We start from the raw sequence: 18,310 nt of genomic DNA on the forward strand, positions 1-18,310 counted from the left end.
TCTCGAATCCTGGACAGCAAGCGACACCGCGATGCAGAACGCCTCTCTTGCAGAGTCTGCCACTTGAGTTTGCTAAACATCTCCGTAACGCTATCACGGTTACCAAATAACCCTGTGACGAAACGTGCCGCTCTTCTTTGGATCTTCTCTGTCTCCTCCATCAACCCGATCTGGTACGGATCCCACCCTCCTGAACCCACAGATTCCATATTCTGCTAACAGTCATTAGATCTCGACCAACGCGAGCAGCAATGTCGCGATACGATAAATCGCAATCGCGATAGGCTACAATCCGACCTTTATCAAAGTCGGAAACGTGATGGTACGCATTTCTCCTCCTTACACGAGGCATCACAACAACGTTTCACCAAGCAACGCCGGTCAACTGCTGTTTGTGTATGAGAAATCGGTTGGAAACTTTCCTCATGTCAGCACGTTGTAGGTGTCGCCACCGGCGCCAACCTTGCGTGAATGCTCTGAAAAGCTAATCATTTGCATATCACAGCATCTTCTTCCTGTCGGCTAAATTTCGCGTCTGTAGCCCGTCATCTTCGTGGTGTAGCAATTTTAATGGCCAGTAGTGTAATTATATGGCCCCAGTTCCTCTCCCACACATTCAATTATATTTCTCTCCCTACCAAAACTACCAGAACCACCGATAATCCTACCACTTACTACGTCATTTATATACTGTGCCAAAAATACCGAACCGTAGTTTTAGCAGAACGCAACTATAATTTCTTTCCAGAATGAGATTTTCACTCTGCAGCGGAGTGTGCGCTGATATGAAACTTCCTGGCAGATTAAAACTGTGTGCCTGACCGAGACTCGAACTCGGTCCCTTTGCCTTTCGCGGGCAAGTGCTCTACCAACTGAGCTACCGAAGCACGACTCACGCCCGGTACTGGCAGAAGTAAAGCTGTGAGTACCGGGCGTGAGTCGTGCTTCGGTAGCTCAGTTGGTAGAGCACTTGCCCGCGCAAGGCAAAGGTCCCGAGTTCGAGTCTCGGTCGGGCACACAGTTTTAATCTGCCAGGAAGTTTTATAATTTCTTTACATGATCTTTCCACCATACCGTATTCTGACTTTGTCAAGTTGCTCTCCTGAATGGTTCTATTAATTCCGGAAAATCTTATGCTGTTTCGTTTCTCGAAGAAATATTTCCGTACATTAGCTATCGAATAATGGATTTAGCTTTCGTGTCCTTTGTAAAGTAACTCCAGCAAGCGATCGCGGAACCATACGTTTGGAACTCTTCTTCAATTCGGTTTATGTCATGGCTATAATCCGATGGTAATGTGATGAATTTGATTACATTGTATGCGAACATTTCATCCACAGGCGTAATCTATCCTTCATTTTCACTCGGTTTTGAATAAAGGCTTCCCGGTTTTTGTCTTATAATTAGACGCTTCATTGTGACGTCATTTATTACGTATAAAAACAATGTGTCTGATGACTAATGCCCAAAAGCAGGTGTTAGTTTCTCGAAGCTCCGGGTTGTTGACTGAGAGTTTCCCCGCGCAGGGCTTTCAACCGCTAAGGGCTATCATTTATGCAAATTGATCGCCGGTGAATGTCTGCAAATATTTCACGTCGGTTGCACGGCGTGACTGGGCGGGCAGCGGGAACGAGTAGTGAGTCAGTCGCTGCCGGCATAAAGCCGAACTCTCGCTTTAGACGTCATTACTCAGGCCAGGCGTGTATTTAGAATCAGCGCCGAGTCTGTTTTGGCTTCAGTTTCCAATATGTGCGTGCTTATAAACACCTCGCCCACGCCCTAAAGGCACTAGTGCAGTTTTCCATTGTGTAGTCCCTGTTCCCTATGTGACTCAACTGCAGTTTTTATTAATCAGTCTATCTATGTACTAATAAACTATTGGCCGTTGAACTGCAACACCAGGAAAGATAGAAACGGTAGAAGGCTATTTATTGCGGATGTACAGGTCTTGTGCAAATATATGGAAACACCAAAATAAGACACTTTATCATGCCTTTTTTCAACGGAATGTTCTACCATTCTCCGTTCAAAATGGCAGCCTCAGGTAACGATGATGGAGGTAGGTACCCATCACGCATCCTTCTCTCCAAAGCAGACCACAGAGGCTCAATAATTTTGACATTTGTTGACTGTGATGGACAGGGTAGTTGCGATAGTTCACTACTTTGGTCACAAAAACAAGTTCTCGTCCATACGAGTTGTCTTGATCACGGCATAACCATTGGGTAACAAATATTGTACCATGGGATCGAACTGATTAGCCAGAATGGTCACATAATTCTTGACAGTAATGCGACCTTTGACCACGGGGCCCGTGGAATATCACGGTACGGTCGCCCAAATAATCATCGAGCACAGCCACTGTTGGGACGCAAATTCGGCGAGAAGTTGGAAACAGTGTGAAACAAGACTAATCCGACCAAAGACATTCTACCAAAGACATTCTTCCATTACTCCACAGTCCATAATTTATAGCTTCGGTACCACATTTTCTTGTTAGGGGCATTTGCATCACTGATGTGTGGTTTTCGAAATGCATCTCGCTCTGCAATTCCCAGCTTAGCTCCCTTTGTTTTTTGGTGCTGTAAAGGTTCGCGGGTGTGACGTTCAGTCCCGCAGTGACTTTGGAACTGTCGCCCTCTTTATTTTTCGTCACAACCGTCTTCAATGTCCGTCCGTCGCTATCACTCAAAACGCAGTTTTCTCCGCACTGCGACATAGCGGATTATGTTTTTCCGCTTTTTCCGTATGCGGTATATGTCTTCCATGGGACGCCTCTTGGAAAACCAAACGCTTCGGCTACTTTGGTGCGGAAGCACCCATGATATGAGCACCGACAATTTTCCCATGTTCGACTTCACTTATCCCCTAAACAATATACCGAGCGAGGTGGCGTAGTGGTTAGCACACTGGACTCGCATTCGGGAGGACGACGGTTCAGTCCCGTGTCCGGCCATCCTGATTTAGGTTTTCCGTGATTTTCCTAAATCGCTCCAGGCAAATGCCGGGATGGTTCCTTTGAAAGGGCACGGCCGACTTCCTTCTCCGTCCTTCCCTAATCCGATGAGACCGATGACCTCGATGTTTGGTCTCTTCCCCCAAACAATCCAATCCAATCCCTAAATAATACACTTGCAACTACGCAGAACACTGTCCTGACCGCGACTGACACTTGCAACGTATTATCGTCTAAGGACATTGATCAGGTGTCATTCGTGATCAGATATAACTGGACCACCTGTAACCTTTGCTGGTGCCTGCATTTATCTTCAAGGATGCATATTCCGCGGTGTTCCCATGTTTATGTCTAAGTCCCGTACATTACAGTTGGAAGAAACACGGTTAAATTTGTAAGTGATTCGGGGCTGTACGGGGTGCGAAGTTCAGCACACAGAACTGTCACCTCTGCCAACCACAACGTGCCTAATCCGGTTGGGTACTGAGTAGAACTGAGCTTGGATGACGGGGTGCGTGCTGCTCCAAAGCTTTACTAGAGTTCATCAAAAGCAGTGGCTGACGAAGCGTGGCGTGCCAGTCTGTCGGCAATCAATGGTCAGATATTTTCCATGGGTGAGGGACATGGAGAAACAGTCGGACAGCCTCTGTTTCGAGGCAGATCAGGACAGTACATCCAACATTCAGTCTTGCGTTATTTTTTGTACGAGGGGCGTTCAATAAATAATGCAACACACTTTTTATCGGACAGTTTCTGTTGAAAAAATGCGGAATTTGTTGTGACATACCGTCGAAAATTCTCACTTCAGCCCTCGAAGCTTCATTGAATTCCGATACGTAGCCTTCAAAATGGCGTCTGTAGCGGAGGTGCGTTCCAAGCAGAGATCTGTTGCTGAGTTTCTTTTGGCGGAAAACCAGAGTATCATACCTATTATTGGCACTTTCAGGATGTGTACGGAGACCTGACACTGAACAAAATTAAGCTGAATCTTTGGGCGAGGCGTCTGACATCATCGGAACAAGGCTGCACAAACCTATCCGGTTTACGCATGCCGGTTGGCCACAAACAGCTGTGACTCCTGCAATGTTGAAACGTGCGGATAAAAAAAATGGTTCAAATGGCTCTGAGCACTATGGGACTTAACATCTGTGGTCATCAGTCCCCTAGAACTTAGAACTACTTAAACCTAACCAACCTAAGGACATCACACACATCCATGCCCGAGGCAGGATTCGAACCTGCGACCGTAGCAGTCGCGCGGTTCCGGACTGAGCGCCTAGAAACGTGCGGATACTCTCATTCGAGGTGATCAACGGATCTCAATCAAACACCTCGTTGCTCAACTGCACGCCTCTGTTGGTAGTGCTGACACACTCATCCAGTAGTTGGGGAACGCAAAGGAGTGCGCCCAGTGGGTCCCTCGGCGCCTGACAGAAGACAATAAAGAGCAACGACGGGTCATCTGTGCCGAACTGCTTGCGGGTTACGAGGTTGATGATTACAGACGCCTCACTCAACGGTTCACCGAGCTGTTGTTGACTGCCAGGTCTCCATGCACATCCTACAAGTGCCTACAAATATCTACAACGCTCTGGTCGAACGTCGGCACAGGCGATGAAACATGTGCTCATCACTTCGGACGGAAATAAAACGGCTATCGAGTGGAGACACACCACCTCTCCGAAAAAAATGTTCAAAGCTACACCTTCAGCCGGTAAGGTGATGGCGACGGTCTTATGGGGCTCTGAAAGGGTTATTCTGCTTAATGTCCTCCCTCATGGTGCAACGGTCAACTCTGAAGTGTACTGAGCTTCATTGGACCGTTCTCCTTCATCCCCCATGAAGCCCGGTAGTCGCACCTTCCGACTTCCGTATGTTTGGCCCAATGAAGGATGCACCCTGCGGGAAGCAGTACGTGGATGGGGATGTTACTGAGGGAGCAAGATATTGATTGGCTCCGACGTCGACCAGTAGAGTGGTTCCGTGCTGATGTACCCAGTAAGGCGGCGTAGCATTGAACAGAGATTATATCGAAAAAGAGGATCTTGTAGCCGAAAGAGTAGGGAGTCATATGACATTGGAATCCTGAATAAAACCAACGTGCTTTCAGAAAAAAAACGGTGTTGCATTACTTGTTGCACCTCCCCCCCTCGTAAGATAACGTCACAGAGACGTCGCAGATACTCCACAGCCACCGGCCTTAACACGTCAGAAATGTGACGCGTGCTATCCAAATCACCGGCAGTGTGAACCAGAGCTGATCGTATTGTGTACCGAACGGCATCTCACACCACCACGCCTTATCCTGCGCCCAGTATAATGAAGACGAACACAATCTGGCAACGTTCGTTTGCCTCAGAGCTTTTACATACGGATTCGTCCGTGGTGATACAGTACACATAACTGGGACTCGCCTGAAAAGACGACGCGGTGCGACTCCTGTGACCAATGCTGTAATTGCGCCAACCGCTTACGGCGCGCCTCCCACCTACCTAGTCAAGGGAAGCCGCTGGGTGGTCCCCTTGAAAAATATACGGCCGATTTCCTTTCCCAAATGTTGCTTGCGTTAATGACTTCGTTCTCCATGGGACATAAAACCGCAATCTTACTTCATCCCTTTCTTGAAGTTCTGCCTTCCTTATAAACTCCAACAGGAAATGATCTTCGAGGAATTAACGAGACAACAAGTGAAGGAAAGAAGCAGACGGAGTTAACGTCGTACATAATTTAACACATCGTTTACCAAGTTGCACACGGCTCACTGAGTGAATGTAACTAAGCAGTAATTTAAATATTTTGTGTCTGATGTCATCAGCACAGACGGTGTGCCACGTCAGGACAGGTTTGAGAGCTTTGTTGGTATGCTGTAGCCCTGCGCCCAACTGTCTTGTGTGAGAAAGGATGTTCCCAGCCAAAACGTGCGACCTTGCTTCCCGCGTTGCGTCACCAGCTTACGGGATGAAAGTTCCATCGAACACATCATTGAGTCTTATATTTGTCGATGGTTCTATCCACACTACGCAAATTCTGAAGCACGCACGAAACAGTAGGCTCTCTGATATTGACTCCACAGTGAGCTGCTCTTATCACTGGTGACGTGCGATCTTTCAGTGATCAGACTGACATTTCCTTGTGCGGAATCACAAGTTGTATTCGACCTAGGCTTTGGCTATGGATACCACAATGATATGCGTTTTGAATGATAATCTCTGCAATCAACCAACTACAGAAGCACAAGACTCATCTACACCAACGTTTTGGAGAACGAAGGTGGATGTTGTTCTGCTTACTAGGATAAGATATTAATGGTGTCTAAGGAAGCAATGAGTATGACGGCAGAGCTTATGGCTGAACAACGAGGGCTTCTATACACCGAGATGCATCTGCGTGGTCAGATCGTTATCCCCTCCGTTTCCAGGTCAGCACTTGAATTACTGAGATACGGCTACAGTGAACGAAACAGTCATCGAATTGATACAGAAATTCACAGCTGGGAATCACAATGCTACGATGTGCTGAGGAAAATATGACTGCGGCATTGCTCGAAATTGAACAGCACACCTGATGGTCACTTACGATAGGGAGAGGGACCGTACAGAGCGTCCGACTGCGGAGCTTTTAAAAACGTTCTCAATCTAGTAATCAGAGAGATGTGGAACGTAGGATGACAAGGGTCATCAAAATACGAATGCAGAAATCATTCCAAAATAACCTGGTACTGCAACCTGACTTCTTTCTCTCGAAACATCGATGCTCCAGAAGATTGAAGAACACTGAAACACGCCTCACCTTTAATCCTGGCTGCTAGCGGAAACACCTGCATCACTTCAATTGGTGGTCATTGATTATGCGATTGCAGTGTAGAGGAGGATGCCAATCACATCTTCCGTGGCTGTCTGAACAGATACAAGTCAGTTACTGCAGCGTCTGCTGAAACATGGGCCCCCTCTGCCGTCTTGTAGGGCTTTGCTGGTATGTCGTTTATCACCTCTTAAAAAAAAGTTGTGAGACACCCTGTATAACGGGTATGTTGCACCTTTTTTACTTGTAAATTAAAATTAGTAATGTACTAGTTGTGTAGTTTGCTTAGTGATCAGCCTTGGGCGCTCCGCCGCTGCTGTAGAACACTCCTGCTGACGTGTTGGCGCTCTCCTGTGTGGCAGGCAACCCGCACGACAAGGTGCTGTACGCGCGCAGCGCGCCCCGCCGCAGCCAGTCGGCGGGTCCGCCGGGCCGGCTGGAGCGCCGACACTCGCTGCGGCTGCTGGGGTCCCGCCGGCTCGCCTCTTCGCTGGTGCGCTGCGGATCCCTCAGGCACCTCCCCGCGCGCAACGCCGCGGACTCACAGCCCGAGACTGCTTCGCCACCGAGTGAGTACCGCAAACTCTCGTACGGGCTGATTCAGCTGCCCCTACCGATGTCGTTTTATGCAACACGCACTACGTCTGTATCACGAACAATATCCATGGAGGCGACAAACATGTAGTCGATATAAGTTCCCTCTCAGGGCTTTGTGCAACTATTACCAAACGGAATCATAGTGTAAAAACTACAACTGAGGGTTAGCCATGATTTATATGATATTTTTTGGACCAAGATGTACATTACTTCACCAATACTTAGCCAAGAGTAGCCGGCCGGTGTGGCCGAGCGGTTCTAGGCGCTACAGTCTGGAGCCGTGCGACCGCTACGCTCGCAGGTTCGAATCCTACCTCGGGTATGGATGTGTGTAATGCCCTTAGGTTAGTTAGGTTTAAGTAGTTCTGAGTTCTAGGGGGCTGACGACCTCAGACGTTAAGTCCCATTGTGCTCAGAGCCATTTTAGCCAAGAGTTTCCAATATTTCTTTCTGTAATTAGTCGTGTACTCATACAGGTTTTGGATGTCTCTATAGGTCTATTCTGTTTATATTACTTAATCTTTCGTTTGTTGTTGTTGTGGTCTTCAGTCCTCAGACTGGTTTGATGCAGCTCTCCATGCTACTCTATCCTGTGCAAGGTTCTTCATCTCCCAGTACTTACTGCAACCTACATCCTTCTGATCTGCTTAGTGTATTCATCTCTTGGTCTCCCTCTACGATTTTTACCCTCCACACTATATTGGTGATCCCTTGATGCCTCAGAACATGTCCTACCAACCGATCCCTTCTTCTAGTCAAGTTGTGCCACAAACTCCTCTTCTCCCCAATTCTATTCAATACCTCCTCATTAGTTATGTGATCTACCCATCTAATCTTCAGCATTCTTCTGCAGCACAACATTTCGAAAGCTTCTATTCTCTTCTTGTCCAAACTATTTATCGTCCATTTCACTTCCATACATGGCTACACTTCATACAAATACTTTCAGAAACGACTACCTGACACTTAAATCTATACTCTATGTTAACAAATTTCTCTTCTTCAGACATGCTTTCCTTGCCATTGCCAGTTTACACTTTCGTAAATGATTCAAAAACTCTGCCTTATCAGCTGTGTTACACCTTCAGAAACGATGAAATTAACAGCAGATATCAATTACAATGAAATGAATAACCCTAGCTGCACACAGGCGTTGATATAAATCAAGCGGGACTGTTGAAAATGTGTGCCCCGACCGGGACTCGGTCCCAGGATCTCCTGCTTACATGGCAGACGCTCTATCCATCTGAGCCATCGAGGACACAGGAGATGGTGCGACTACAGGGACTTATCTATAGCACGCCTCCCGTGAGACCCCATTCCCAACTTATTGTCCCGCACTATATTCATAGTGCCCCTGCCCATTATACTCATTACTCGCGGCTTTTTGCCGATTCCCGTAAGAGTTCGGGCACTGTCTGTGCATCTGCACAGAAGAAGATGGTGAAATGGCCGGTGAGCATTATATATGTTCTTTCGGACATGTCCGAAAGAACAGACACCAGGAGATGTCAAAATGTGCAGTGTGGAAGTAACACCTTTCCGGTACATAACTCAATGAAAAGTTACTACCGTGTTTTCCGTTTTGATATCTGCTACGGTGAAACACATTTTTTATGGCAAATTTTCTGAACCATTTACGAAAGATTAATCTACACAGACATCCAAAACCTGTACGACTACATCGCTAATTAAACAAAGAAAGATTGGAGATTCTTGGAAAAGTCTGGCAGAAGTAAGGTATATCTTGGTCCAAAAATACCTTGTAACTCGTGACCACTTCTCACTTGTATTTTTTGCAATGTGATCCCATTTGCTAACAGTCACCCAAACCTCCGAGAGGGAACTTCAATCGATTACGTGGCTGCCACCTTCCTGGATACCGATCCTGATACAGACGTAGTGTGTGCTGCATAAAACGACACCATTAGGGCCATTTGAATCGGCCTGTATCGTTACTACACTGCTGTTTGTTCTTCGGTCCTGAAAACTGGTCTGATGCACTTTTCCACGCTATTCTCGAATCGTGCAAGCCTCTTAACCTCCAAATGACTACTGCAAACTACATCTAATTGAACCTGCTTACTATATTCGTTTCTTTCTCTCCTTGTACAACTTTAGCCCTGACACCTCCCTCCATCACTAAGCCGGCAATAACTTGATGTTCCTCGACGCCTTAAAATGTGTTCTATAACCTGATCCCTTCTTTTAGTCAAATTGCACCATAAATTTCTTCTTTTCCCCAATTCGATTCAGTACCTCTTCATTACTTATACCATCTGCCCGTCTAATGTTGAGCATTCTTCTGCAGCACCATATTTCAAAAGATTCCACTGCCTTCTTGTCTGAACTGCTGAAATGCGGTACATTTCTTCTCTGGCCAAAACGGTTCAGTAGCTCCACATCCCTAATCCAAACCATCCATCGGATCTTCCACATTCTTCTCTATCATCTCATTTCGAAAAACTTTTATCCTCTTTTCCTCTGAACTGTTAATCGTCCTCATTTCACTTCTGTCCAATGCTGCACTCCAGATGTATACCGTCAGAGAAGATTTCCTAGCACTTAAATTTATGTTCTATGATAACAACTTTCTCTTTTTCAGAAATTCTTTTCTTGATGCTGCCACTTTGCACTGATTTTGCTTCCCAAAACAAAAATCTTCTGCTAATTGTAATTTCTCGTTTCCCAATCAAATTTCCTCAGCACTGCCTAATTTAACTCAGCTATATTCCATCATCCTTCTTTTACTTTTGTTGACGTCCATCTAATAGCCTCAAATGGTTTGAAATGTTCACGACAGAGTTAACGTGTCATCGCCAAACATCAAAGTTTTAACATCAACTTTTGTAGTCCTGTCTTCCTCAGTTGCGTGTAATATTACGGTATATCGATAATTTTTACTCATGGACCATCTGACAGCAACTGAATAAAACACAATTTTAGTGCCATACGCGTTTCGCCTTTATTTTTTGCAAGGCATCATCAGTGGCCTGGAATATGTACATATGTTTACTATTTAATTTACATTTTTGTCACTGTGCCTATAGGTTATAAACAGTTCTGCTGGTTGGTATTTCCTATTAAGTAGAAATGTTTTGAACTGTACTTACAGGTTGCGTGGACAATTTCTTACATATTACGCTCCTGTTGCCTTGCAGAAAATAAAGGCGAAACGCGTATAGCACTAAAATTGTGTTTTATTCAGTTGCTGTCAGACGGTCCATAAGTAAAAATTATCAATATACCGTAAAAATCAAAGTTTTAATTTCTTCTCCCTCAACTTTAAACCTCTTTCTTCTCCTTAGTTTGCTTCACTGCCTGCACAATGTACAAATTAAGTAACATCCGGGATTGGCTATTACCATGTCTTACTACCTTCTCATCTACTGCTTCCCTTTCATCTCCTTTGACTCTTATGCGTGTGGTCTGGCTTCTGTACAAGTTGTATTTTATTCGTGCTACCTTAAGAATTTCAAAGTGTGTCGACTGCATTAATAGTGTCCTTCATAGAAAAGGACATGATTCAGACGATGCCTAAATCTCACTGACTTGCACACAGGTATACTCCTCTGTCATGTACAGGTGATCGCTGATGTTATTTTAGGTTCAAAAATGGTTCAAATGGCTCTGAGCACTATGGGACTTAACTTCTGAGGTCATCAGTCCTCTACAACTAAGAACTACTTAAACCTAACTAACCTAAGGACAGCACACACATCCATGCCCGAGGCAGGATTCGAACCTGCGACAGTAGCGGTCGCGCGGTTCCAGACTGTAGCGCCTAGAATCGCTCGGCCACCACGGCCGGCGTTATTTTAGGCTAACTTACCGGGTGATCAAGAAGTCAGTATAAATTTGAGAACTTAATAAACCACGGAATAATGTAGATAAAGAGGTAAACATTGACACACATGCTTGGAATGACATGGGGTCTTATTAGGGGAAAAAAAGTATTGCTAGACGCCCCACGTCCTCAGTCTTTGCGATTATTGGCTTTGGGGTTACCTGAAGTCGCAAGTGTATCGTGATCGACCGACATCTCTAGGGATGCTGAAAGACAACATCCGACGCCAATGCCTCACCATAACTCCGGACATGCTTTACAGTGCTGTTCACAACATTATTCCTCGATTACAGCTATTGTTGAGGAATGATGGTGGACATATTGAGCATTTCCTGTAAAGAACATCATCTTTGCTTTGTCTTACTTTGTTATGCTAATTATTGCTATTCTGATCAGATGAAGCGTCATCTGTCGGACATTTTTTGAACTTTTGTATTTTTTTGGTTCTAATAAAACCCCATGTCATTCAAAGCATGTGTGTCAATTTGTACCTATCTACATTATTCCGTGATTTATTCAGTTTTCAGATTTATACTAACTTTTTGATCACCCAGTATTTCAGTTTAACATACAGGGGGTGGACAAAAATACGAAAACACGAAAAACAAACGACATTACAATGGCCTAATACGGTGTAGGAAAACCGTTGGCATCCAAAACAGCTTCCAGTCGTCTCAGAATGGATAAATACGTGTTCTGGATGCTCTTCAAGCGTATCTTATATCATTATTCCTGCAAAATAATGGTTAGTTCAGCTAACTGTGATGGATGTGGATAGTGATCACGCACACTTCTCTCCAAAGCAGACCGTAAAGGCTGGTTAATATTGAGATCTGGCGACTGTGGTGACTAGAGGAGATGAGCCTGTTCATTTCCGTGCTCGTGCTCACAAAACCAATCCTCAACGATGTGAGCTGTGTGAACCGGCGCCCTATCCCCTTGCAACATAGCATCACCATTGGGGAGCAATCATTGTACCATGAGATGGACCTGACCCGTCGGAATAGTCACAGAATCCTTGACAGTAATGCGATCTCGCAGATTAACCACAGGGCTCATGGAATACCACGATATCGCTGCCCAAATTATAACCGAACCCTGGCCAGGTTTCACTCTCGGGATATAAACTCAACCAGAAGTTGGAAACAGCGTGAAACAAGACGTATCCGACAAAATTACTTTCTTTCATCGTTCCTTAGTCATGATTTCATAGCCTAGACACCACAGTTTCCTATTATGGCGATTTGCATAAGTGATGAGTGGTTGTGGAATTCCAGCTTGTCGAGTAATTCCCTGCTTATGGAGGTCCCTTCGTGTTGTTTTGGAGCTGACAGGGTTCTCGTGTGCGACATTGACTTTTGCAGTTGTCGTCCTCTCATTTTTCATCATAATCTTCTTCAGTGACTGTCTGTCACAGTCATTCAACACAAACGTTCGTCTGCATTATGACTTACCGTATGATATTTTTCCGCTTTGCCCGTATGCGGTTGGTACAAATCTTCGACATAGCGCCTCTTGAAACACAAAGCCTTTCGGTTTCCTCGGTTACAGAAGCGCACATTGTACGAGCACAACAGTTTTCCCACTTTTTGATCAACTTAGCTCGGACATGACGCACTCGCTACTACACAGAGCACTGTTCTGACCACGGCTGACACTTGCGACGTATTGAGGACATTGCATAGGTACTGTTCGTGGTGAAATACAACAGGGCAACCAACAGGCTTGGGTAGCATCCACATTTACATTGAAACATTCATTTCTTGCTGTGTGTGTGTTCAACATCTGTACACGGCTGCTAGTGGTATACCATTTCTTGTAGACACGTTGGACAGTTCGCATTGATATACCCACAAACCAGGAAACTTTATTAATTGTGTGGTCACGGGTACATCTACATCTACATTTATACTCCGCAAGCCACCCAGTGGTGTGTGGCGGAGGGCACTTTATCTGCCACTGTTATTACCTCCCTTTCCTGTTCCAGTCGCATATGGTTCGCGGGAAAAACGACTGCCGGAAAGCCTCCGTGCGCGCTCGAATCTCTCTAATTTTACATTCGTGATCTCCTCGGAAGGGGAAGCAATACATTCGATACCTCAACCAGAAACGCACCCTCTCGAAACCTGGACAGCAAACTACACCGCGATGCAGAGCGCCTCTCTTGCAGAGTCTGCCACTTGAGTTTGATAAACATCTCCGTAACGCTATCACGCTTACCAAATAATCCTGTGACGAAACGCGCCGCTCTTCTTTGGATCTTCTCTATCTCCTCTGTCAACCCGACCTGGCACGGATCCCACACCGATGAGCAATACTCAAGTATAGGTCGAACGAGTGTTTTGTAAGCCACCTCCTTTGTTGATGGACTACATTTTCTAAGGACTCTCTCAATGAATCTCAACCTGGCACCCGCCTTACCAACAATTAATTTTATATGATCATTCCACTTAAAATCGTTCCGCACGCATACTCCCAGATATTTTACAGAAGTAACTGCTCCCAGTGTTTGTTCCGCTATCATATAATCATACAATAAAGGATCCTTCTTTCTATGTATTCGCAATACCTCCAAACACGACGACAGCTTCTTGACCCGTCTTATAATACTGATTCCATGCAACTGACTGGTTAAGATACACCATTTCACAGTCATGACTTGTCCGCAGCTAGTGGCTAGTGTTGCTGCCTCTGGATCACGGGGTTCCGGGTTCGATTCCCGGCCGGGTTGGGGATTTTCTCTGCCTGGGGACTGGGTTGGTTGGTTGGTTGGTTGGTTGCTTGGGGGAAGAGACCAAACTGCGAGGTCATCGGTCTCATCGGATTAGGGAAGGACGGGGAAGGAAGTCGGCCGTGCCCTTTCAAAGGAACCATCCCGGCATTTGCCTGGAGTGATTTAGGGAAATCACGGAAAACCTAAATCAGGGTGGCCGGACACGGCATTGAACCGTCGTCCTCCTCGGGACTGGGTGTTTGTGTTGTCCTCATCATTTCATCCTCCTCCTCATCGTCATCATTCGTGACAGTGTAAAAATTGAACTGCGTAAAAATTGGGACTTTGTACGGGCGATGATGACTGCGCAGTTGAGTGCCCCACGAACCGAACATCATCATCATCATCGTTGTCATGACTTACATCAGCGGTGGAGAGTCACATGACCATCTGACACAAGACCTACCCGATCTACAGCGCTCCAAAGCGACCAGTGTGCTCTTTGAAAAGCGTGATTGATATTTTGTCCAGTGGGGTTATTAGTAACGAGCATGCTGTGGCAGCAGTGTTGACCTGTAGACAGTGTGTTATTGCGGTGTGGTGTGGTGTTGCAGAGAAGGGCTCGCTGCTATCGCGGCTGTTCCGGCGCAGCGGGCGCAAGCAGCGTCAGGCCGGCGAGCTGTCCACGTTCTCGGCGCAGTTTCCGCCCAGCGAGTGGTTCAACCCGCGCGTCGTCCACCTGCACTCGGTCGGCACGCAGACGCGCTCGCCCACGCCCTCGCTGCTGCACGCTCCCGCCACCAGGGGCGCTGGGGTCAGTATATCGCGCTGCATTGCGTGTACAGTCCGTCTGTAAAATCAAGAGCGAGCAGCGCTTTTGGTGGGAGAAGTGGCCTTTCCTGGAAGAACGCTGCCACCGGCCTACAGGGGCACCCAAAATCTGTTGCCTGTTATCTGTTTAGCGGTGTAGATCGGCGTGCAGTGATATACATCGTCTCTGTTCGTGGGATCGTAGTTGCCAGTGTCAGTGAGTTACCTTCGTGTACTTACTGATAAACTTCGATATCCGGAAGTGATGGATAATAGTCTAGCATTGCAAGAAAATGTGCAGAATACTAACAAGGGAACTTCCCCATCGCACCCCCCTCAGATTTAGTTATAAGTTGGCACAGTGGATAGGCCTTGAGAAACTGAACACAGATCAGTCGAGAAAACAGGAAGAAGTTGTGTGGAACTATGAAAAAAATAAGCAAAATATACAAACTGAGTAGTCCATGCGCAACATAGGCAACATCAAGGATAGCGTGAGCTCAGCAGCGCAGTGGTCCCGTGGTTAGCGTGAGCAGCTGCGGAATGAAAGGTCCTTGGTTCAAGTCTTCCCTCGAGTGAAAAGTTTACGTTCTTTATTTTCGCAAAGTTATGATCTGTCCGTTAGTTCATTGACGTCTCTGTTCACTGTAATTAGTTTAGTGTCTGTGTTTTGCGACCGCACCGCAAAACCGTGCGATTAGTAGACGAAAGGACGTGCCTCTCCAATGGGAACCGAAAACATTTGATCGCAAGGTCATAGGTCAACCGATTGCTCCACAGGAAAACACGTCTGATATATTCTATACGACACTGGTGACGGCATGTGCGTCACATGACAGGAATATGTTGTCGACCCACCTAACTTGTACACTTGGCGAATGGGTAAAAAGATTCTTCTACCTTGCCCGATTTAGGTTTTCTTGTGGATGTGATAATCACTCCCAAAAAAGTGATGAAAACATAAGAGTTTGTCACATAAACTGCAACAAATGAATGCAACAGTTTCACAGTCGCACAGTTTTCCCTCGCGGGAAGACTTGAACCAAGGACCTCTCGTTCCGCGGCTGCTCCCGCTAACCACGGGACCACGGCGCTCCTAGTCTCACATTTTCCTTGATGTTGCCTATCTTGCGCATGGACTACACAGTTTGTATATTTTGCTTATTGTTTTCATAGTTCCACACAACTTCTTCCTGTTTTATCGATTGATCTGTGTTCAGTTTTTCAAGGCCTATCCACTGTGCCAACTTATAACTAAATCTGAGGGGGGTGCGATGGGGAGGTTCCCTTGTAAGAAGAGGAGGTATTTGTGGAGTAACGAGCGTTCGATCGTCTCTAATGTTATTACAGCGTATATTAAAGAGGCAACCCAAAAAGAACTGTTGGCTAATATTACCAGTCCCAATCAAACGGCTGCAATTTATGCAAACGTCAGCCTCGCCCAATAGGACACATAAGGAAGGAACGCAAAAATGAGCCGCATGGTTTACTGGAATCGCCACGAAGGAAAACTAATAATTTTGGGAGGAAACCCATCATTATAGACAGTTTCAAAATCAAGTAGACCCCCTGATGCTTAGGGAACACTAAATCTCTATCTCGGTCACTATTCACCTGATTCTAAGACATAGTGCTTAAAACATGTGCGCAATAGCTTTTCTAAATACTGGTGAAATTTCCTTCGAAACATGTACACTGATTCTGGACTTCTAAGCAGAAAGCTTGACATACGAGCTACGTTTGCATATTAATTTTTATTTTTTGGTAAGAACTTTATTTGTTAATCTATAGCAATGTTATCCTCTTCAAACTATTCCTCATTACATACTACACACATATGCCAGTGCTTTCTCCAATTCCCGAAACACTATAGAAACTGTTTCTTGGGGATAGTTTATAGGTCTCTTAACTGTGCATTTTTAATCTCATCCATACTTGTAAAACCGCTGTCTTTAAAAGCCTGCTTTGAAAGGTTTGTACCACTTGTCTTCCCTTGGTTTACCCATAACAGGCTTACCAAAATCAGTATTATAACATTTCCATAGATTTCATACACTTTATTCCATTCTTATAAGAAAATGAAATCCAGATTGTCAAATTTATTTTTATACCAAAACACATGTAACCTTTCTGATAGCTGACAACAGAGTTAATACCCAATATGGATAACATTCTACACATACTTTTGAGGCATGTTTATGAAGACAGTGACAAAAAGTAGTGCAAATCTGACTAATATAACACATAAAATTAGAAATTACTGCTTAGTTTTTAAACACTCTTTATGCTGCAAAGAATTGTTAAGTTTCAATGAACTTCTTCAACGAAAACTTCTGTCTTTTAGTAGGAACACAAAGTAAGAACAAGCCTTAAATTCTACAGACTGATTACATTATATGGGGTTCTTTTACGAATAGCAATAGAGGAACATACATTCAGATTAACAGACATTTGATTCTATGTTTGTAGTAGAATCCTGACTTCCGTTCTTATGTTAATATTATTTATTCTATAATGTTGTGTTTCGGAAGAAGCTATCGTTTTTTGTATTCCTTATGGTCTTAATGCATTCTTATAAAAATAAACGCAACCGAGATGTATCTATCTGTACACGGCGTCGCCACAGATTTAAAGAGCGCGCCGCGGCAGGGCCGGCACTACGTTGTGAAACAACCTGTAGAAGCGCCTCGTGACGTAGCTGGGTTGGCAGAGTGGGGACTTGCTCGCTCGCTTATCAGTTTATCGACAGACTTATATCATTCGTGCACACCATCGAGAGCGTTCTCACCACAGACGTACATTAATGCACTGGCAATGCCGCATAGAGTATCATCGGCGTTACTACCAGCACTTTAATTAGCAATATAGCGGCGAGCGCAAAGGACGTGTAAAAATCTGTTTATTTGCTGATAAAACAGTCGTAAAAAATAGGGATAGATTAGATTAGATTTTCTTTCATTTCAATTGATCCGTAGTGAGGAGGTCCTCCAGGATGTAGAACATGTCAGGAAAGCAACAATACACGACAAATATTTACAACTAAAACAAATAAGCTGATGTACCATTCCACAGGTCCCTAGTGGAATGATAGTCATTTCTAATGAACACTATATGAAAGAGTCATTTTAAAAATACTAATGCACTGAATTTAAAATAAAAAAGTTTATTTATTTATTTATAAGGTAATAAACGTGTAATACAACTACTATAATACTTATTTACAATGAACACATTACTGCACTGAAATTGTGCAGAAGTTGTTATATATATGTATGACATAACTAAGTTACCTTTAGAGTTTTGACGAAATAGTTAATCATGCGTCGTGTATAGTTGTAATTTCTTATACAGCAGACGGAAGATACAAGGAAATGAACATGTCACAATGCAACAATAACTAGAAACATCTTATGCACTTTTGCCTTTGTGCTGCATGTAATACTAAATAATTACATTATATCTTGTCTTATCTGAAATACTGGCAATGATTAAATAGTTTATGTACATTTTAGGGGGTTACATAAATCTACTATTAACTGACGTAGCTCAATGACATCCTTTTAACCCATTTTGATCAACTTCGGAT

At 44.7% G+C, this 18,310-nt stretch overlaps 1 protein-coding gene and 1 non-coding gene across 3 annotated transcripts in view; both read left to right on the forward strand.

Moving 5' to 3' along the window:
* LOC126203336 (mucin-17) overlaps positions 1-18,310 on the forward strand; it is a 401,673-nt gene that overhangs the window by 356,936 nt on the left and 26,427 nt on the right. The window contains exons 5-6 of one of the 2 annotated variants that reach the window (XM_049937620.1): positions 7,120-7,326; positions 14,529-14,728. In XM_049937620.1, the coding sequence (XP_049793577.1) occupies positions 7,120-7,326; positions 14,529-14,728 (407 nt within the window). The remainder of the gene's footprint in view (positions 1-7,119; positions 7,327-14,528; positions 14,729-18,310) is intronic. The other variant, XM_049937621.1, reaches the window with a different exon arrangement.
* Trnaa-cgc (transfer RNA alanine (anticodon CGC)) lies at positions 943-1,017 on the forward strand. The gene has a single exon. It is a non-coding gene; the product is annotated as a tRNA-Ala (tRNA).

The sequence above is a fragment of the Schistocerca nitens genome, chromosome 9 (genome assembly GCF_023898315.1).
Source record: "Schistocerca nitens isolate TAMUIC-IGC-003100 chromosome 9, iqSchNite1.1, whole genome shotgun sequence".
Classification (NCBI taxonomy): Eukaryota; Metazoa; Arthropoda; class Insecta; order Orthoptera; family Acrididae; genus Schistocerca; species Schistocerca nitens.